At 40.0% G+C, this 22,775-nt stretch overlaps 2 protein-coding genes across 3 annotated transcripts; one reads left to right on the top strand and one right to left on the bottom strand.

Annotated features, from left to right (window-relative positions):
* Positions 1 to 85: 85 nt before the first annotated feature.
* On the bottom strand, positions 86 to 7,048 carry LOC144089737 (basal body-orientation factor 1-like). 2 transcript variants are annotated; one of them, XM_077620863.1, is made up of 8 exons: positions 6,688 to 7,048; positions 6,551 to 6,618; positions 4,303 to 4,446; positions 4,155 to 4,235; positions 3,768 to 3,838; positions 2,163 to 2,307; positions 846 to 1,327; positions 86 to 778 (listed from the first exon to the last, which is right to left on the bottom strand). In XM_077620863.1, exons 1-8 carry the CDS (start codon positions 6,902 to 6,904, stop codon positions 670 to 672), a joined length of 1,317 nt encoding a protein of 438 aa, XP_077476989.1. In that variant the 5' UTR covers positions 6,905 to 7,048; the 3' UTR covers positions 86 to 669. The 2 variants fall into 2 exon arrangements, with proteins under 2 accessions (XP_077476989.1, XP_077476990.1); XM_077620864.1 differs by having other exon boundaries at positions 846 to 1,324.
* A 7,442-nt stretch (positions 7,049 to 14,490) lies between these two features.
* On the top strand, positions 14,491 to 21,493 carry entpd5a (ectonucleoside triphosphate diphosphohydrolase 5a). The gene is made up of 13 exons (XM_077621008.1): positions 14,491 to 14,982; positions 15,258 to 15,337; positions 16,614 to 16,757; positions 17,057 to 17,132; positions 17,836 to 17,871; positions 18,165 to 18,253; positions 18,338 to 18,417; positions 18,499 to 18,560; positions 18,654 to 18,755; positions 19,202 to 19,345; positions 20,017 to 20,073; positions 20,400 to 20,515; positions 20,595 to 21,493. Exons 1-13 carry the CDS (start codon positions 14,562 to 14,564, stop codon positions 20,676 to 20,678), a joined length of 1,491 nt encoding a protein of 496 aa, XP_077477134.1. The 5' UTR covers positions 14,491 to 14,561; the 3' UTR covers positions 20,679 to 21,493.
* Positions 21,494 to 22,775: the final 1,282 nt, after the last annotated feature.

Here is a 22,775-nt window from a genome sequence, read left to right as displayed (position 1 = left end):
ATCACCCATGTTCTCAAAGCACAGCATCTTTGCAGCTAAACATGGAACATGGAGCACAGTAAATCTGAAAGGGCTTTGTAATTGCAAGGATGAGGTACGACTTTTATTTCCGGAACATTTCATTTGGTGTCTTACCCAGTGACACGACTGTCAGACGAGGACGCCACCGGATTGTTGGCTCTCCTGTCAGGAATGAAGATTTTCTGTTGAGGCGCAAGTTCGTCGCCTTGTTTTATGCATTCAGCATCTCTCAGCGCGCACTAAAGGCCTAAAGACCCATCTTTTATTTCAGATCTCCTGAAGTCATACGTCCAGATACGTTGCACATGCGCTTCTCAAATCATGTTTCCAGCTGCTCTCTGACCGCAAATGTTCAAAGGACTAAATAAACTTAGAAGTGCACGTGAGGAGCAGCCAATGGATTCAAAGCGCGTCGATGTGACCAGATGTTTGTTTCTATTTTTACTATTGTGCTCAGACACTTATTCTTTACTCTTTTAAAGCAGTAGGGTGGAAAAGAAAATTGGTCAAAGCCTGACTGATGTTTTATGGTATCCTCTTAAATGATGTTAAAAACATTAAAAAGAGGCACCAAACGTTCAGCCCGGGCTACTGTAGAGCTTATGATTTCCATACGGGTCAAGTTGAACAAAACAAAGAGAGTTCAGATTACCTTGGCCTTTGTCTATTCATTTTAGCCAATAGGAGACGGAGGACTTGCTCCTTTTGCTCCCAAGTCAGGTCTGAAATTTCCACTTGACTTCCAGCTGGATGCATCCTGAAAGACAATCACCTTAAGTTTCGTGATGAAGAACGATCTGGGCGAATTGACAGTGTTGACCTACCATCTTGTGGCCTCCTCCATGTCTGAATAGACAGAGTTGGTGCTCTGCAAAGTGTTCTGGAAGGTGCGAATGGGCGGGAACTTGATCTTTCCCGCAGTCGCTTGTCTGAGGGCCCACTGGTAAGCCTGCTGTGATTCCTTCTTGTACTGGAGCCGACTGGCCGCCATTTCCTCCCTCACCAGAGCCAGAGATTCATGGAAAAAGCGCTCCAGCTCCGAGCGCTGCTCCACCATGGTGCTAGCTCGTCTTTTGATGTGCTTCAGTTCTTGCTCCCGCATGGAGAGCGCCCTCTGAAGCTTATCTAACTCTACCTCCCCAGCCTGGGAGATGAGCAGCATCATCTTCTCGCATCGCTTTTGTTCGTCCTTTTTATCTTCTACGGTTTGCTCCAGGAAAGCTACCTTTTCTTTTAAATGGCTAAGCTCTTCTCTCTGGGTGACCATCAGAGCTGCATTTTTCTTTGCCAGCATCTGCAGCGTCTTCTGAGGGAGGGGATGCAAGACAAAGTGTTTTAATTTCACGCATTAGATAGAGTATGATGATCAAGTCCAATTGATCGTTCAGGCAATAATTTGTCCTTCTTAGTTCAAGATGAAAAACTGTTGCACTCATCGCGTAGAAGCATTCATTCATTCATCTTCCGTACTGCGCATCCACGTAAGGGGTTGCAAGGGGTGCTGGAACCTATCCCAGCTGATTTCAGGCAAAAGGCAGACTACACCCTAGACTGGTCGCCATAGGGCACACAGAGACAAGCGACCGTTCGCGCTCACAATCATACCACCAACAGCGGGAATCGAGCCCGCGCCTGCACGCACCGAAGTCAGGCACGTGAACCACTACACCATCGGTCGGATTGTAGAAACGTAAAAGAATGACGAATTAAATTCATCTGTAAAGGCTGTGGTGCATTTCAGGCTTCAGGCAGCATTTGAATTTTCCAGATTCCCTTTTTGTGGCTTGTCTAAATGGGAACACAAATAAGGAATTCTATCCTAAACTTGACTTCTGAGTCAAGTTCGATTTCCGACAATTTACTGTCACCATTTCAGAGACGTATGTGAATATAGCAAATATTTATTTGCATTAGGAGTAACCACTGAAGCTGTAGGCTAGTGGAAACTCACCACAACCACAGAGCATGGATAGAGGCTGTGGGGTAAATACACAGAAACAGAACAAGCAAACAACAAGGGACGACGCTGTCTGAATTAGACGTTTCATAACTGCCATGATTGGAAAAATGACAAGCCTTTCTCGAAGCGTTGCCTAATAATAGCAGTCGTTGTGTTTTCCGCCCTTTGGCCCAAGTCTTACCTTGTCAAGTGCCAAGGACGTGTTTTCCTCAGCCAACGAGTTGGTCAGTTTGTGGAGCTCGTCCGCCTCCTTCATGTGGTTCTTCAATGTTTCGTTGAGACGGACGTTCTCCTTGAACACACAGCGCGAAGCGTCGTCCAGCTGTCTGAGGGCCAGTCGTGCAAATAAGTTAGAGCAATGATTATTCATTTGGAGCAGTGGTTCTTAACCTTCCTAAAGGTACGCTATCCCCTAGGTTTTGCATGCTCATTCGCTGAAACCTTCCGAATGATATCATAAGACAGTATTTTAGAAATCAAAACAAGCATTTTAATCATTTATCTTCTGCGTCGCATCTCCTCACAAACACCACGGGGGTTCTAGACCCTCTCCCAGCTAACTATGGCCACCCTAAATTAATTGGAAAGACAAGGGAACAAACATTCACAGGTGCACCAAATTATCTTGCCAATCAATGTTTTCAATCCCAAAAAAGACATACTAAATGTCATATATCAGTGTAATACTGAAATTTACTGCAAACTTTTGCTGTTGTTTCATAACCTAACCTAATTTCATATTTCAAATCATGTTCATTGCATGTCTCCCGTTTTCATTCAATTGTCACACCCTTAGATCACAGGCTATTTTCAAAAATTCATCATAAAATGTGTTTTTGTGTCAGCGCTGTTAGCGCTACACATGTTTTGCAATTTTACTAAGTTGTGTCTCTTCTTGCTGTTATTGGCTGGCCACCAATTCAGGGTATCCTCCGCCCTAGTGCCCGCAGTCAGCTGGAATAGGCCCCAACACTCCCCCCGACCCTTGTGACGACCTTTTACTGAGCACACTCATTTCAGCTCCTGTCAGAGTAGCTGTTAAAGGAAATGAAATAAAACTGTGGATTGGGTGCAATCCAGTCCAAAAACTCTTCTGGCAAACACTGACACTTTTCCCGATTTTTTTGGGGGGGGGGGCGAAAATAGGGCCCAGTGTGTTGAACTCGTGTAAAAACCTTGAGTACAAGAAGACCTTGAATGTGAAGTTTGTGCAACACGTTATTCATTCTTTGACCAATTCACTCACTGCCTTTCAGAGTGATAAAAACAAATCAATTTCAATTGGGATAACTGGCATTGAGTGATCATGTTTCACTGCCACTGACGGTGATAGAGGTCCAATCCATTTTGACTGGGAGTTCTGACAGCGATCGAATGGTCGATCAAAATTGACTGGTCACCTATAGCCGTCACTGAGTTAAAACTTTAGTCTTTAGTTGGCTCAAATGCTGAAATAAGAAGCAGGAAACATCTTTGACATTTAGTGGCACTAAATAATAACATTGAAACCTATAATACACAACAATAGGAAAATAGAATCATTTTTGTGGCTGTTTTGTTTCTTTTTCCTTCTTAGGTCAATTGGAAGCTCATTGGCCAGACTGGGCCTCACAGTGTGTGGGATGTGATTGTTGGCTTGGTCAACTATCAAGCACATGACCAACCAGCTTGGCTCAGAAACAATTTTAAGATTTTAAAATATATACTTATAGGACCAAAAAGTTGTTCTTTGGTTACGAACAAGCAGGAGAAGATTAAAATTAGGACATCAGTTGGGAAAACTCACAAAACAGCTTCATGGTGGGCTCGTTCCTCCACTTGTGCTATCGTTTGCTCAGCATCACTCTCCAGTCGAGCCTGTAAAGACGTTTACACCTCCCTTTATTACCCTCAATTATATTAGTACTTCCTTTTTCTTTTCGAAGGGTGGAAATACTATGAACATTTCACATCACAAAATAATGGTTATATTTTTCTACCCAAAAAATCAAATCAGCAACCTAATAAAAAATATAACATTGGGAATTGCAAATGGCAGTAAACAAACTGAATGATCACACATGCCATGGAATGTATTTGAAATAAGTAAAAACAGATATGATTAATAGACGTGTGAATCTATTAATTATCTAGCCACCCCCCAGAGGAGCCACTGATTTTACACACAAGATACCTTTTCTTGAAAAAATGTGCACTCCATCTTGTCGCGGTTTTCCCTGTGCTCCTTCTCAGCAAGCTCCATTCTTTTTTGTGTCTGTAATGCAAATATCAGGCTTATGCTTTGTAGACATGACAAGTTAAAAAATATATATGTTACGTACTTCCCTGAGCTCCTGTTCCATTTGAACTTTCCTTGTCTGGAATGCCTCAATCTTCCTCATTCCATCCTGTATCATCTCAAACTCACCCGCACGCTTTCGGAACAGCTCCTTCATCTCATTGATTTCAAGAGTGTAATTTTCAACCTGTTGAAAGTATTTGACACGTTTTCACTTTCACTTGTGTGTCTAAATAATGAGAACCAACCCACCGTCCATCTACAAACTCCATTTCGAGTGATATTTGGGCTGTTGTGTAAAATGTACACCAATTCAAGACCAAAATGTCTAAAAACTATTTAATATTGACTTCTCAGCGTGTACAGAATACAAAATATGTTGTGTTTTATTTACATACTACAGAACTATCCAGCTGTTTCAACTTCATTGAAATTGGGGTTTGTACAAAATAAATCTTCCCATGAGTGGGAGTGATTGGGGACCAATATATTTGAGCCCACCATGTTAGGAGTACGTCAACTTAAAGGTCATATCAGTTGAACACAATAATTTCAAAATGCCACCAAAGAAACTAGCAGTGTATAAGAAAAATGTGACCACGTGACCAAAATCATGAGAAGCTGGCAAAACATGCACCCGCAAACATGTACAAAATGACTAAATGAGAGGTTATCACCCATTTGATTACATCTTTGGCCCAAATGGTTCTTCACATAGCTATGTATATGTAGCGTTGGCGTACATTAGCATCCATCTAAAAAATATGGACTGCTAAAAGTCAGATTTACATCTTGGTCTTCCAAGAGCTATGTGGTCGCCCGGATTGGCTAAATTCTTCCAAGTGTAATTGTTTGGTTGAATATATCAAAATTCCTTATTTAATATGTCTCCAGCCTCATATGCCTATTTTGATAGGGAATAATTGTACTGGCCAAAAATGCATATAAACAGCGTCTTGGCAGTCTACTACTTTGCATTTAATATTTTGACAAGCATGACGGTGATTTACTTGTCTAAAATGGAGATTTTTGTAGGCCGTTCATTCATTTTCCGCCGCCATTTTACTGGCAGAATGAAAGTAAGAGCTTCAAGATGGAAAACGAATGCCTTTGATGGATCCTATTTTGCTTTTATCACTGCTTTATTTTTGTTTGTACACAATAAATGTCAACACAATAAGCTGTTATCCTAGTAGTAGCTGGTTCACTTGCCTGCTTGGTTGATTTAAGATGTTCGAGAAAGGAGCCATTGCAATGTTTCATTGTGATTCTCACTGTGATGCCAATGTTATACTTTTATGATAATTACCAACTTCTTAGTGCCAAATTGCTCCTAGCCACAATACTTTTACTTTTAAATTTCAGTAGAGCATTTTGTATAGTAATTAATACATAGGCAAAGAGGTACAACTTTAAGTTAAAATATTGTAAATGTGAATTCCCCCCTACCTTTTAGTGTGTTTACTGGTAACATATTGTCGATCCTATTGGAAGCTTTGAGTTGCTAAATTGTATAGTTCAACAACAACAGTTAAAAATAGTTTCACCTTACAATTATACTTTTTTTTTTAAACTTAATCCACCAAACCATTTAGATATATCATCAGAAGCTGTTATAGTCAATGCATCTAACTCAAACTTCAGTCATATTTGTAGCTCGCACTTTATATAAGTAGTTTTAACTGCAAGGACAAGATATGAGAAAAAAAAAGGATTTTGAGCAAAGTAACATCCCCGATTTCCCAATATACAGTTAAAAGTACAGTATCCATGTCGTCTCTAAAGCCATTACTCCCAAAACAGTTTGAAAAATTATACAATAATCTAAATACATTGCTTTCATAGTTTCACAAAGATGTCAAACAGAAACACTATGAAAAGGAATTGTCCTTTTAAGATCCTCAATCACGTTTGTTTTACTGAATTTGATGGATTGAATTTTATTGGAAAATGGTTGATGTGTTGTGTATTATATTTGAAAAACGCGAACACTGTATAAGGCTCCATTTTTCCCCAAAAAACAAGGCCAGCATCGTCAACAGAGCATCATTAAAAAAAGTTTCAATTTCAGATGACAAACTATTCGACTTTCAATCTCTAGGTTTGCTCATGAAGTTGTAAATGTAAAATACAGGGAACAACTTTCAATTTTGTATTCCATGATAAATCCAATAAGAACTTGTCTCCATACTCTTTCTATTGATCGTTTATTTTTGAATACTCTGACAGGATTCAATCATTTCATTGGAGGGTCTTTAATTGACAAATGAACTTGCAACACTGGCACTCACCAGTTTATTCTGCTGCTCAAGAGCTAGTAACTCTTGACTTTTGAGTGTGTCGTGAAGCACATTAATCTGCAACAGAAGAGAAAAACACATTTAAAATGTAATAAAAATTCAATGCAGAGGAGCTCGTCAACTTTCCTTCTCATCTTTGGCGGCATCCCGCTTTTGCCAGTTGGCAGTGGCATCCAGGAGTTCTCTCTCGGCGTGTGTCAGCTTGCTGCTGAGCTCGGCATTTGTGTGCGCTAGTTGACCGCAGTTCTCGCGATATTCTGCTAGACTTTGCTCGGTGAGTCGTAGCTTTAAGTCCCAGAGAGCAATATTAGCTTTGGTCTTATCCAAGTCCAAGTCTTTGTCCATTTTGAGCTCTTGTTTTCCACTCGTCTTTCTTCTCCTGAGTCAAAGCAGTAAGTCAAGGTGAAATTTTGCAGCCACATTGCAGCTCAAATCACAAGAAATGTACCGTATTTTTGGACTATAAGTCACACCTGAGTATAAGTCGCAGAAGCCAAAGAATACACAAAGAAGAGGTAAAAACAATATGCATTTGACAGTGGAGTATAGGTTGCTTTTTGGGGCAGACAATATTTTAATCAGAAACGAAGAAAAAAATATATGTTAAAGTATTGAAGGGAAATAGAATTTTTAACCCAATATTAATATTGAAAAAGGAAATATTGAAACAGAGTAAAAAAGTGCTGAGTCTGTTTGTAGCAAGCAGGCATAAACCATTCATTCATTTTTTAACCACTTATCCTCACAAGGGTTGCAGGGGGTGCTGGAGCCAATCCCAGGTGACTTCGGGTCGGAGGCGGGGGACGCCCTGAATCAGTGGCCTGTCAATCACATGGCAGAAGGAGACAGACAACCATTCACACTCACATTCATTCCTTGGGGCAATTTAGAGATTCCAAACAGCCTACCATGCATGTTTTGGGATTGCGGGAAAAAGTATCCAGGGGAAAACCCATGCATCCCCAGGGAGAACATGCAAACTCCACACAAGTGGAGTGACCTGGATTTCAACTGAGGACTGCACTGAGGCCAATGCACTAACCATGCAAATGATCTGACTTGGACTGACAAATGCACAGGGTTTAAATAGACACACATGGGTTGACGAGACAATCAGAAACACCTGGCTCACACAAGAGGTAGCAAGCAGGAGATAGACCATGGGCGGGCAGACGACAATTGAAATCAACAGCCAATGACATGGACAGGTGACACAGGGGAAAAAAATCGTAACAAGGCCAATCCCTAACAGAAAGACAACTCTTCGCTTTGTTTTCAACTTGTATAATAATGCTTTCAAGGCAGAGAGTCTTTGTCTTTCTATTTTACATCTGCTAAGGCTAAGATAATAATAGACTGCACCAGTGTGCTGTTTGTGACTCCTCTGTCAGGTTAATAAATTATTTGGCGATTGAACATGCACGGAACCTTAAGAAATAAGGAGTTAGCAGGTGATTTTTAATGCAGGGTTCCGAGAGAACTATAGGTTAAATAAACAACTTAACCGGCTGTCAGTGGTCAGAGAGAAAAAATAAATATATAAGTCGCACTTGAGTATCAATCGGAAAAAAGTGCGACATATAGTCCGGAAAATATGGTGCACACTCACCCGGTGATTGTCTTTTTCACTTTGACAATTTTCTTCCTCGGCATTTTTTCTTCTTGAAAGTGCAAATCAGCAGTTGATAACGCTAAGAGGTACGCTAACAGAGCACACCTGTCCAATGCGACCAGTTGTGGAGGGTTGTTGCTATAGAGATGTTGCCAAAGAAGGCTCATGTTTCCCTGCAACAGGAGCCTGGAGAAGTAGTATTGATATTCTGGACTGAAGGAGAAGTACAAATACTTAGATAAACCAATGTTGTTTAAAAAATAACTCATGTCTAACCTCACGATTAAAAATCACTCATAGGAGGCATTGTCCGCCACTGCCATTGAATTGAATTGAATTGAATTGAAAAAGATTTAAAATGTAATTGTAATTATAAGAAACAGACAAATAAATAATAACAATAAATAAAAAAATTGAAAAAATAAATAAATAACTCATAAATAAATAAGTAGTCAACATAATAAGTAAGATTAAAGCACAACTTATTATTAGTGTCACATGATAAACAAGGAACAGACAAAATAGCCGCTCATTGCTCAACAAGATTTAACTCAACATTAAGACATATCGTAGAATAACTTCAAAAAATTGTTAAATACAATGACTCCAACAAACAATACTGGAAAAGTACATCTTTGACTGCATTTTCAGTAAAATGACTGCATTTTCAGTAAAATGACTAACTATTCAAGCATAAGCTAGTTGACTTCATGCCCTAACATTGTGATCCCGAAATTGCTGACATTTCATATAGAAGTTACTGTTGTCGCATTTGTCAGAAGCAATTTACTGTACAGTAATGCCTCTGGGAATCAAGGGAGGTTTAGTTGGTTTCCTCAGGCCACATTGCCAACAAAGTTCATTTGTTGTTTAAAAGTGCATACAAAGGGTGGATGTGGAATGTACATGACTTGAATTGTATATATATATATATATTTTTTTTTTTTCAACTTTTACCAAACCCAAATGAGTCATAACTTTGATTGACAAATACGCACTCACTCAAATTCAATAAATGAAATGCGGAATACCACAACAAAGAGAATATTTGGGAGCACGATGAGAGCTTTTAGGTTGAACACATGGTGTTGTTGGTTAGATTTCAAAACACTTTTCAGAAATGATGCAAATTTCAAGGTTGTCTGCCACAATGAGGTTTGGGGTTCTGTTCGCAAGTTCTCCCCCCGTGCACACATTGGTTTATCTCAGGATACATTGGCTTCCTCCCACACTCCAAAACACACATGCAGTGTCAATGACAGCTGTAAATTGTCCTCGGGTGTGAATTGGGTGGACTTTTGTTCACAAATAATGCTAATGAGGACGAGCTCTATAGAAAACGAATGGCTATGATAAAACTGTCATTCAAGACCATTGAACTGTCACGTCACAAAACCTATATCAACTAATAACTGACTTCAATTGGATGTATATTGTTTCACAAATTCCTCTAAAATGGCCCCTATCATTAACACACCATTTCAGAAAATTATTTCCACTGTCCATCCCACTAGTACGTATGTCTCGTCTTTCTTTGTTGGTTAGTTGTAGGAATGCTATTAAGACCATTTATTTACAGCAGTGATTTTGACCATTGTACAAAAAACATCAACATCAGAAATACTGTAGGGAATTATTCAATTTAATGTAATTTGTCTAAAAAATGTTGAATTCATTCAACATTTCTTAGACAAATTAAATTCACCTGTCCTGTCCTCATGATAGGGAGAGCCAGAACACGTAAATGCACTTTCATTATATGGCAGAGTAAACCTATTCATGTATCAGATTAATGGCGGATAATAGAGCAAACAAATTCTCGTAAATGATCTCATAAAAATGCTTTTTTGGGGCTTTCCATGACAATTTTCCCATGTAAGACGGGTGCTTTGGCTCAATCAAAATTGGAAAATAATGCTCTAGAGGACTATACTGTTAGTTGTGTTCATAGAAACAAATGGCGTTAGCTATAATTCAAAGCCACTGCATTCTCCATGTCATCTAATTCAGCGTGTTAATTGTCACCCGTCGGCTGTTCATCAAACCATAGTGTACACTAGATATATTGCAATAAGCATTGGGCGTTGTTACAGTTAAGTGGATCATATATAGGGCTGTTCGGCGCTTGAGCATGGTGAACAGAGTTTGAAGACTAAATTTAAAGGTAATTACTATGACAGTGAGGAGAGAAAAACTGAAATAACCCCGAACATTCGAAATCTGTCATTATCATTGGAATTGTAATGACAAGGTTTGGACTTCTTCAGTGAACCTTTAGGGGTAGGACACCCACAAACAAGGCATTCCTGAGGCCAACCTTGCAGCATATTAATGATACATTGCACTGTGTAGATTACAAAGCTGAGGTCCCTTCTTGTGCTTGACGGTTTCACTTAACTTCAAGCAAAATACCAACCCTGGTATTGAAACTACTTGGGCTCTAAAACGCTGTTGGTAATGTGCTGTGTCATGGCATGGTGGTGGCTCTTTTATTGGGCATAAGAACATGATTTACGGCCCGCAGTGGCACATTTCTAAAATTACTGCCCTCATGCGACATTATGCCTAGAAGGGCAGCTCTGTTACATGACTTTATAATTGAACAACCAGTGTTGGTGCGTGCTATTAAAGCAGCCTATGATTCAAGACTTCACCCTCTTATTGCACTTAAGTGGATCACCGCTATCTAAACAATGTCAAGTAATGTATGGGAACATTCCTTTCAGCGTATGCAGGAAAAGTTGTGAAATATTGAGACATATTTCAACAAAGCAATTAACGTTTTTGACAAGTTTGGTTGGCCTGTGTTTGCGCAACATGCACCATGTTGCGCAAACACAGGCCGATGTACAATATCTAGCCACAAAGTCATCAACTTTTTTTGACAACCTATGTTTGGCTATGCTTTTGGCAGTACAGTCACGTAGTATGCATGGCTCTGAATGTAAAGTCTGTAAAATAATTATGCTCAAAACTGAGTGGGAACTTTTTTTAAACACTTAATCCACCATCGGAGACAATGGATTGAAAGATTCTCTGCTGCCTTTTTCCCTATTTTTTTGGTTATAAGGGCAACTTTATCAATTTGGCTTTTAAAAATCTTTTTACACTTGTTTCACAGGTAGGAATTTTAACTGAAACACATAAAGCATTTTTTTCCAAGGAAAAAAATATTTCTCTGCTGTTTCAACTTGTCAAGCACCATCAATCAAGGATATAAACTTAACATTTTTAACCGTTTTTGAAGGAGCAGTTATGTGTCCTCCAAACCACCCTCACATCAGGATTTCATCACCATGACGACCAGAAGAAAAGCTTTTACATATGCTGTTTTCTTATTAAAAAGAATAGTATTCATTCAAATGTTGGAAATATTTCAGCAACAATTTTGTCAAAAATACCAAAAAAAGTGTTGTTCTTTTTTATTGCTTCAAGTGATATGTAACGGATTGTGTTAAATGTGTACAGAAAGTCTTATTAAACTGATCTGTAATCTTTGATGCCACTTAATTTTTTGTTGCTTTAAGTGAAATGTAACAATTTGTGTAATATGTGTACATATAAAATCTCATTAGATCAATTGAATGCTCTGCAAATTGAATCACTGCATACTTGGTATTATCAACAAATATCATATCATCATTAAATTGGTGATTTACAATCCCAGTACTAGATGCATGCTTGCTCCAATAATGATAGAATGCATTGGGCACTCTTAGGCTATGTTCAGACCGCTTCTTGAAGTGGGCTAATTCGGATCTTTTTGCCATAAGTAAGAGTAATTTTTGATTGTCTGAACATGCTTTGCGTGCATGCCAAAAAATTAAACTGGCAACCTGATCGTCCAGACAAAAAGATCACAAGTGACGCAAAAAAAAAACGATTTGTGCATTTTTACCTGAACATTGCCTAGCAGTCGGCATCAGTAAATTACACTTATCGAATATTGGAGGTTGAAGAACAGCAGCAAACCAGAATCTTGAAGGGTTTATGATGGTGAAAGTCTTGACTTCGGATCATGTTGTTTACAGTTCCTATAGATTGTTTTTAAACTGGCTACCAGCCTCTCTCCCATTATCATACGGGGTAAGCCTCACCATACCCGTGACCCCAATGAGGACAAGAGTGTAGAGAATCAACTATATCATATAAAAATGATACCTTTCCAAAAATTTGATAGCAATTATTTATTGTGAGTTCTTTATGAGCAGGAAACCCCAAACACAAACCTCCTCCCCAGCGGTCCTCCCTAAAAAGGTTTCTGGAAGAAGCTACCACAGAACCCCCAATCATCGAAAACATGACTGTCTGGACAACAAATAAGACTTGGCAGGAACTGACATGTAATGTGTTCAGTGATGCAGAGCAGATCATTTAGATCTCAGACAGGAAAGAGCTGAGTACCAAAAAGATATTCTCATCCTTGTAATTTCTGAGTGTGATCATGTTACACGTTAGCCACAATCACAGCGCAGATGTTGTATTTCAATGATATGTATGGGGACGTTGTCAGACGATGTCGCGGTCATACATCATATTTTTAGTCGATAGAGGTTTGGAGGTGACTTCCAGTTTGTGTTTCATGGAACATATTGCAACATATGTGCTTCTAAATATTGTCACGGCCCAATTGGAAAATTCATTTCTCATTTTCTCATATTTAAATGAATACAGCTGTAGATTCCCTCTTAATTGAACACCTCTTTTTTTGACATTCAACTGTTGATGTGTCCTTAAGCGAGTGGCCGATCCCGCTACCTCAATTTCAGCAACGTGAGTTGAAATTCCCCCGCGAAAAACGAGAAAGAGCACCACACATACACGACACACACAACTGTGTTTCTCCAATGTGACTTTATTGCACTTCAGCAATGCCATGTTCAGTCAAATTCGGGTACACGGGCATACATTATTGAGAGTTCCTGCACATGTACGCTTTGATAGCGGCGAACGACCACTGCGGTAAACCACGGGCTTGAAAAAAGTAGCCACAGTATTTAGAAAAAGGAAGGAGGAAAGAGAGTCCAATATTTTTAGTTCAAATTACAGTGTTGGAACAGTGCTTTGCACAGTTGAGTGTCCTGGGAGGGGAATGGCATGATGGGGAGATGTTGATGCCAAACCCCACCCCCCCGCGTATTGTCCTCTGCGTGGACTTCCTGCATTTTCTGTACCCTCGTGTGCAAGCTCTGCCCTGCTATTACCCTTGACGTTCTCCCTCAGTCACACGCCACATGAGGTGAAACGCTAAACCACATGTTAGGGCCGAGGGTGGTTATAGGGTCACTATGCACGGATGCTCACACTGGATAGATATTCAGTCTCAGCTGGGAGCAAAATGTAGTTCAGATGAGGTATTGAGCTTGTTTGGCCTTGCAGCTGGATGTTCGCATCCCGAACATGGCAAAAAGAAAAAAAATTGCAGATGATACACTTGCAGCATGGTTCGTGATAAGCTGCTAAACAGGCACCTACAGTAAATTCACCCTGCGCGTCCTCTCGTGAAATGTGCTTAAATGTTGCCCCCCCCAAAAAAGAAGCCTGCGGCCGACCCAGATGAGTGGGAGTGAGATCTTCACATTCTTTCAACGTTTGTGCCAGCTGGAGTGCAGATCACATTTGCATATTTGAAGGTTGGTAAGGCGGCTGCGCATTTAATGTGGTGATTACTGCATGACTATGAAAGAGAGGTTAAATAAGGGTAGGGAAATGTGTTTTATATAAGCCACTAAACAAAACCACATACAACTATAAACCATATTATGCTTTATATTATCTATTGCCCTATCTTTATTCACATGTCAGTTCATCAATCAGTCAAGTTAAGGCAGCAGAAGTAAGCAAAGTACCATCTTTGTACATTTCTCCCCAAGCAAGTTGTCGAAGTCTTAAAATAATCACGGGAACATCCATAAACGAGCATTTTCAGTTTGTTTTTGTTCTTGCCGCGGTTGCTTTCGTGACCGGAGCACTTGAGCTCCAATTTGTAAATATAGACTATTGCCCCTACACCCCACCCCTTCATTATAGACCCTACTTTTCTCCTTTCCTAGAAAGGGGGGACCTCCACATCCAGTAAAGATGAGGAGGGAAAACAGCCCAAAATAAGCAAACTCCTCCTCCTTCTAAGTGAAAAAAAAGAGGCAGAGGCAGGTAGTCTCCAGCTCAACTTCCAACAAGAGGGGGACTGAATGGAGTGGGGATGGACCGCCACAGGATTGGAGGACTGCTGCTGTCGGTGTGGCCCCTCGCCAAGCCCATACGTCCTTATATAGTGTAAACACACGAGAGGACAGTCCTGTGTGCATCCACTCTGCTGAGCACTCAACTTTTAGTGTAGCATCTTCTCCTTCTACTTCTCCTCACCTCTAACTCTTCTCTTTTCACACCATGGCTGTGACAAGTCACCTCCTGTCGCTCTTCTTAGGGCTCCTGGTGGGGAGCCTCGTAGCCGAGGCGACCTACTACCGGCCCCACCGCTACTTCCCGCACTACATCCGCTTCCGCCAGCCTCCCTCCAACATGGAGAACCACATCCCGGAGGTCGTCAACCCGCCGCGCTCAGCCCCGCATCCCAGCGTGCTGAGGCACCCGGTCATCCCACACGTGCTCCATCCAAGACCCGAGGACATTCAGTCCTTGCCAGAGGTTTTCCACCAGCAGCATGAAGAGCTCCACCCGGCGCCTGAGCCTCGCCACCGGTCAGCGCTTCCACCCCTCCCCGCCCCCCGTGTCTTCCACGGCATCATGTTCGACGCAGGAAGCACCGGAACCAGAATCCACATCTATAAATTCATTCAGAAAGACCCAGGTAAGCCCCCAACTTTACCCTCCTCACCGTGCGTCAGTTGGCTTGCTTCCTCTCTCAACCCGGCAAGTGCTTTTCTAAAAGTAGCTGAGGTTTGACTTTCTAACGAGCCTTGCATGAGACGTATGTGACGTGATGCTGTCTAAATATCGCCTGCTGGAAAAATAGTTCCTCGTGGTTGCTGTTCTATTTCTTTCTATTTTAAACAGACGCAAATATTATCTCGTTGGTCATCTGTTGACTCACTAATTTTGATGTCATGTTTTTTTTTCTTGTAGTTGAGCTGCCAGTTCTGGACAATGAAATGTACCATGGAGTCAAACCTGGGCTCTCTGCTTATAAAGATAACCCTGAGGAGGTATGCATGATTTTGTTTGAAATATGTATTAGTTAAAGTTATGATTGACTCTTTTTTGGACTGTGGTTACAACAGTGGACCGTTATTCAAAAGTCCTTTAACTTTTCATCGTGTTAATCTTGGTGATTAAAAAAACAAAAAAACAAACAAACAAAAAGCATTTTTTAACACATTTAAAACATTCTTTTGAATATTAGTAATTATTCTTACTTAAAAAAAATAGGAATCAATATTTATTCTTTTAGGGATTTAAATTAACTTTTATAAATATAAATAAATGTATACATCAATTCAATGTTAATAAAAACTCTAAAAAACACAAGTACCCACTGATTAAAGGCTCAAGTAACACTTTTTAAATTTTTATTAATTGTCATTTATTCATTTAAACAGGTATGTCAGTACCATTGACGGTGCTGTATTCATTTTGACAGTCAACATGTCAGCCCTTGAGTTTAATAAGTGCCCTGTAAAAGTTAAAAAAAACAACAACAACATAATTTGTCCATGAAAGGCCTAGTGGACACTTAATTGTGAACTCTATTGAATATTCAGAAAGTGAATGCTAATGTTTTATTTTATTTTGAATTTTATACATTGAAACTAATTTTTTTATCATTGTATTCAAATGAATTTCCCATAAAGGATTCATAATGAGGCAGCAGAGTTAAAATACCTGCATGTTGCCGCTATATAGCTAATTGTTCATTCATTCATTCATTCATTCATTCATTTGCCAAGCCGCTTATCCTCACATAGGTCGCGGGGTTTTTGGAGCCTATCCAAGCAAAAAACAAGCAGGCCGCACCCTGAATTGTTTGCCAGCCAATCGCAACCCACAAGGAGTCAAATAACCATTCACGCACACACTGTAATTGTTCATTCATTTACTGCTTATCCCCACGAGGGTTGCAGTGCTGGAGTCTATCCCAGTCAACTGTGGGCACCAGGGGGGGGAAACCCTGAATTGGTGGCCAGCCAATCGCAGGGCACAAGGAGACGGATAACCATTCACCCTCCTACTCTAATTGTTAAATAGATTAAATAAAATCCGAACAATGCTATCTTTGTTTTATAGATAGTGCCAGATTGTATGTGCATAATACGGGTGTTCATATTACAGATATTTTAGGGTGTTCGCAAGGGTGGCTTTACATATGCAAACACAACTACACTAAATATATTATTAAGCAGTGATAACACAATATTTTGTATTTCCATTTGTTCTCGACACATGCTGTTGTACCTGTTATCATACGTGCTATTTCCTTCTCAGGGCGGCAACACGGTGCGCCAATTGTTGAAGATAGCCAAGAAGACCGTGCCAGAGGAGGAGTGGGAGAGGACCCCAGTGGTCCTGAAGGCCACGGCGGGCCTGCGCTTGCTGCCCGAGGACAAGGCTAAAGCTCTTCTCAACGAGGTGAGGCACGCTCGCCCGCTGCCCTCAGACGCTCTGGCACAAACACGAGCCGGCCCGCCGAGGAGCGGGATGAGAAACCACTAAGTGCTTACAAGTGTCACTTGGGGGAAAAAAAGGAGCAACTCTGCCCATTTGGCAGCTGAGATGTCACAAAAAAGGGAACAGCTGTTGTGGTGTTGTCATTTCAAGTATTTAATCTGCTACTGTTGCATGGGTTCCTTGTGTCATTTTTGTCATCCTCTACTACTGGATCTGTCAACTACTATTATAGTTAGTAAATGGTTGAAATTTTGTTGCAGGTGCGTCATGTTTTTGATGAGTCTCCCTTCTATGTGCCACAAAACAGTGTCACCATTATGAACGGAACAAATGAAGGTATGTTTTTTCTTCTTCTCCTCCATTAGTTAAAGCAAGGGTGTCCAAAATTGTTTCTCAGAGAGTCGTTTTCAGAAAAATGAAGGCTGCATGGGCCAATTTAAAATCCTTGCACTTAAATTTATTAAACACTAAGATTTACAGTCTTATCATATAGCACACATTTAATAATAATAATATTTATATAGTCAGTGGGGGGACCCAACGGACGAGTGGTTAGTACATCGGTCTCTTCTGGGGTTAGGGTTCGATTCCAGGTCGGTCCTCACTGTTTGTGGTTTGCATGTTTTCCGCGGGCTTGCGTGGGTTTTCTCTTGGTACTCAGGTTTTCTCCCACATTCCAAAAACCTGCAGAGTAGGCCAGTTGAACACTCTAAATTGTGCCTAAGTATGAGTGCAAATGGTTGTCCATCTTCTTGTCCCCCACCTGGTGCCCATGGTTAGTTGGGATAGGCTCCAGCACCCCCATGATATTTGTGAGAATAGGCGGTTCAGATAGATATGTCTGAGAAGTGCAACAATGTAGGCTGAACTCAAGCTTCTTGCACGAGCCTTATTACATTTTTATAATTTGCTTTGGCTGCAGTTGACCCGCGGACTGTGGTTTGGACATTACTGTGTTGAGGTCACGTGTATCTTGATGATTACTCACACTGTTGTAATCACAACTAATGCACATATTTGCACCCTTGTGTTATTCCAGGAGTTCTGGCTTGGGTCACGGTCAACTTCCTGACAGGTGAGCCATCACTTGTATTTTGCTATGCTGGTGTCAATGACTACAATGTCACAATCTGTGTCACCAGTTTACACTTAACAGTCATCAGTTTCCAAACAACTTTGCAAAGACATGTGATGCTAGTTACATTTTTTCCCCCACAGTCATTCATTTTAATTTATTTCATGTGCAACTTGTTCTATAAAAACTACATGACTTCAATTCCTGTTGACAAGGAGTGTCAAAGATAATTTGTTGACTTATCTGGATGGTGTCTTAGTGTCTTTATTGTTTTTTTCTCCGCTGACCTGTAGGTCACTTGTATTCCAACACAAAGAGGACAGTTGGCATCCTGGACTTGGGAGGCGGCTCTACACAGATCACCTTCCTTCCCAAGTCAAGGGTAAAAAAAAATAGACTGCATCGGATAATTATTTTCAGCGGCATCCATGAAAATAAATTCTCTAAATGTGTTTCTGTTTTACAGAAAACAGTCCAATCGGCTCCCCATAGTTACATTGCAAAATTCAACTTGTTCAATAGTACATATCAGCTTTACACACACAGGTAAGTTGTAAGGTTATCAAATAAAATATGATTGGTACTATAAGTTTTATAAAACCGTACCATGATCTCCTCACTATATAGCTATCTTGGAAATGGACTTTACGCAGCTCGGTTGGCAACTCTTGGAGCATTGGGAGCTGAAGGTAGTGTTTCTAAAAGCTATTATACAATATAAAATGCATTAGTATGAAAAGAAACAAAAGGGGTATTTTTTCCATTTTTAAAAAAAATGTTAGGTCTTGATTGGAAAGTATTCACCAGTTCCTGTCTCCCAAAGAAGTTCAGAGAAGATGTGACTTTTGGTGGAACCACCTACCATGTTAGTGGAGTTCCAGATGGTACGTCCAATCCACCCTATGTGATTTTTTTCCTCCCAAATTCTGTCCCACCAATCACAGCAGAGCTCCTCGAACACACAAGCACGTTTTATACGGTCACGTGAGAACATTCCAGCCACTGAAGCTTGGCGCCAAACACATGTTGCATCTTCTACCTTATATTTAAATGAAAGGAAAACCTACACAAATACAGCCGTCAATCCCATACCACAGTCCAAGTGTTGCAGAATTTTTTTCTTCCCGGTGCATGTAACGAGTGGCTCAATGTGGACCGCTCCCAATTATGTAGTAAAAATAGACAGGCCGTCATGGAGGCATAAATGCCTCTCTTGTCAGCACATCGGTCATAACGACACTTTTGGGCTTCCCCTCATGTATCATGTAGCGGAACCCCAATTTTTAGCGTCTGGCTGACACTTAACTCATACTACTCTACTTGGCTTCAGGTTATGCAGGCTACAAGCTGTGCTACTACGAGGTCATGAAGGTCATCAAGGGAATCGTGCATCAGCCTTTTGAGGTGAAAGGAAGCAGCGTCTTCTATGCATTCTCCTATTACTTCGACAGAGCTGTGGAAGCTGGCCTCATTGGTAAGTTGGCCCTTAACAAAATAGTCGCCTTACATTTTTTTAACCCTTTACTATCCAAGTGACTATTTTGGGAAATTAAGCCTAGCATTGTCATTTGTTGAATTCACATTTTCAGTCAAAAATGGTACTATGGCATGAATAAATAATATTTGGTAGTGACCCAAAATTCTCTTTAGTTTTTTTAAGCAGAAAATGTCACTCGGCCACAAAGGGTCAAGGACAAAATGGGTATTGATATTTTATAATAATACTTTTACAATATTGTTTTTTTGTTATTTAGACAAAAAATGAATGGATCAACGGATCTTGAATAAAAAAAAATTAAATGCATCAAAATAATTTAAAAAGGTACTCTCACTAACAGCAGAAAGTTTTTCTTTTAAATTTCATAACATTTAACTCACTGTCCATCATTGACGAGTATAAATATCCAATTATTGAAACTGGGAGAATTGGCTGTGAATGTTCATTTTTCAATGCCAATGACGATGTTAGCTGTCCAATCCATTTTGACTGGGTGAGGAGACTGAACAATTATCCATTTCAGTCTAAATGGATTGAACAATTTGCGCTGTCAATAGCGCTAAGAAGTAATGGATTGGTCGCTTAAGTCTAAATGAGTGCCATACAAAGGCTTTAATCCTATTCTAATTGTTGGTTTTGCTTCACAGACAGCAACCGAGGTGGTTCAATCGAAGTGAAGGATTTTAAGAAGCGGGCCAAAGAGGGTACGTGACGAGAACGTGTCAACATGACTGGAAACAAATCGACATTTTAATCTTCCCACACATTTGCTCAAATGCAACCAAATTGACAAATCTCACCTAAAAGGCACAATATAATTCTCAAAGAGAACATATATATATATATATATATATATATATATATATATATATATATATATATATATATATATATATATATATATATATATATATATATATATATATATATATATATATATATATATATACATAATCACTTTATCTTCCATTTGCTATGCAAACGATTCATTTCCTTTTAAATCTGACCCGTGTTTCTGACCCGTTTTCAGTGTGCAACAAAATGACCAAATACCGTGCCGTCAGCCCATTCCTCTGCATGGACATGACATACATCACCTGCTTGCTCAAGGAGGGCTTTGGCTTCAAGGACAACACCGTCCTGCAGGTACGTTCAATCACCGTGGACCCCCGTCTGCTTAACCATGAAAACGAAGTGAACCTGATTTCTTTTCACTTCTTCGCAGCTGGCCAAAAAGGTGAACAACGTGGAGACCAGTTGGGCCCTGGGCGCCACCTTCGACTACTTTAGAAACCTCAACATTCACTGAGGGGATCTCACGGGCAAAGCAGTCAGCACTGAGAGGGACACTTTAATCACTGCGGGGCTTCCCTCCCTCCGCCCACTCCCACATTTGCGTCCAGTCCCATCCTGCCCACCTTCCTCTCCCCAACTTCATCCCCAATCACTCTCAGAACTGTTTAAGAAAGAAACAAATCCCTTTATTTTTATAAGGCCAGCTATTTCTACTGTATGTTGAGCCCTTGACTGCTGGGCCGACTTTATTTTCGTAAAGCATTTTCTGGTTCCTCTGGGCGTTTAAAAATGTGTCCTCACCTCGCTGTCCTAGTTTGTAGCCACGGTTACGCCGTACACAACATTGTCACATCCGCCTTAACGCTTTCTTTTGTAGTAGACGCTAACGGTTTCGCTGGAAAAGGTCGACAAGCGCACGGATTCTGTCCTTCAAGTTTGCACGCAACACTTTAATCGTAGATATTGTAGCCATTTTTCATGACTCAAGATGTCAAAGCTCACTCTCGCATTGAGTGCGTGTGCGGTGAGCTGTCAAAAGCATGAAATGAAGGCTTTCCTCAACCAAACAGTCAGCATCAATGGTGGCGAAATTGTAAAGGAGCAATAAAACAACCTCTCATTAAGTGGAGTTAACACCGTTATTAAGCTTAACTACTTCAAAAGTTAAACAAAAGCAGCATCTCTGGCCTTGTAAATTGGGATGTCACTGATTTTATAACAGTAAAAATACTTTTTTTACTGTTTCTTGTGAAATGTACAAATATTTAAATAGCTGACATTCTATCTAATGTATTTTAACAATGTTTATTTTGGGCTTTTAACCTTAAATACTTTTACCCCACTCTTGTTCCAGTATTCAAAACGCTCCACAACTACTGTTATATAAATATACATGCCAGTTACACTTATTAGGAAGGGCTTTTAAATACAAATTAATACAACCCAAAAAACTATCATGTCATAGCTCAGTGGATGAGAATGGTCATAAAATGAATAACTTAATGGTTTTTGTATGTTAATTGTTTTTTTTCCTGTGAATTCCTTGTTTCAGTTAAAGATCTGTCTGTGTGAATATGCATTTCTTCCTGTTATAAATAAATAAATGAATAACATTTCATCGTTGAATGAAGCAAAATAATTCTTTGGAATGGAAGTACACACTTATGCACACTGCAAATTTAAGTCAGAGTTTAAATGGGAGCAGAGCTCCCAACTCCTTACAATTCATATTCATATTCCACATGGGGTAGGGGTACCTATCCAGGTCAATGTCATCACAGTGCTTCAGCGATTGACACATGACAGTAATTAGTACATGAGCTTCAAATTCTCAAAAAAAAAAACACCTCTAAATTGCCCCTAGGTATGAGTGTGAGCGTGAATGGTTGTCAGGGAAATGGTCCAGCAGCCCCCACAACCCTTGTGAGGATAAGCGGTTCAGAAGATGAATGAATGAATTCTGTTCAATATTTGTCTATATTTTGTCAATGCTATGGTGGCAAGTGAATGTCCCAAATGGGGGATGAATAAAGAACTATTCTATATCATTCTATTCCATTCATCTGATTCAGCCTTCAGCTTGAGGAGTTGGACCTAATGAAGTGCCTGTTGAACGAACAAGCCAAGCACTCTTTAGCAATCCAACTATGTATGAATAATACAAAGTGTAAGTAGCCCAACCTCAGAACATGTGAAATGATCTGATGAATACGTGTATACGTATGAAGGATGAGCTCTTGACAGCTGCGGCATGTGTACATGACAGTGAGATCGACACATTGCTGACAGATTTAAGGAAAGGCCAACATTCAGTACGTGAGTTTTGGACCCCTTGATTTGAGAAAAAAAACATCTGAATACCTATATATATTGTATAGGTTCATGTACTCCATTTTCACTTTTCCATCTTGCAGACTTAATTCAACACGACATCTTCCAAGCCTTTTCAGGCTTGTGGATTACGACAACAATGAGTCTTACTCTTGCCAATAGCAGTAACCATGATCCCATTGTGTGTTAAGGATGATGCAAGATTACAGCATAAGAGTTGAGATAAATCACTGTTCTTTCCACAAGGAATTTTAATGAACAGAAGTGTAGCATTTAGTCA

This window comes from Stigmatopora argus, chromosome 15, assembly GCF_051989625.1.
Source record: "Stigmatopora argus isolate UIUO_Sarg chromosome 15, RoL_Sarg_1.0, whole genome shotgun sequence".
NCBI lineage: Eukaryota > Metazoa > Chordata > Actinopteri > Syngnathiformes > Syngnathidae > Stigmatopora > Stigmatopora argus.
The sequence above is the reverse complement of the archived record's forward strand: the minus strand, read 5'-3'. Positions and strand labels throughout refer to the sequence as shown.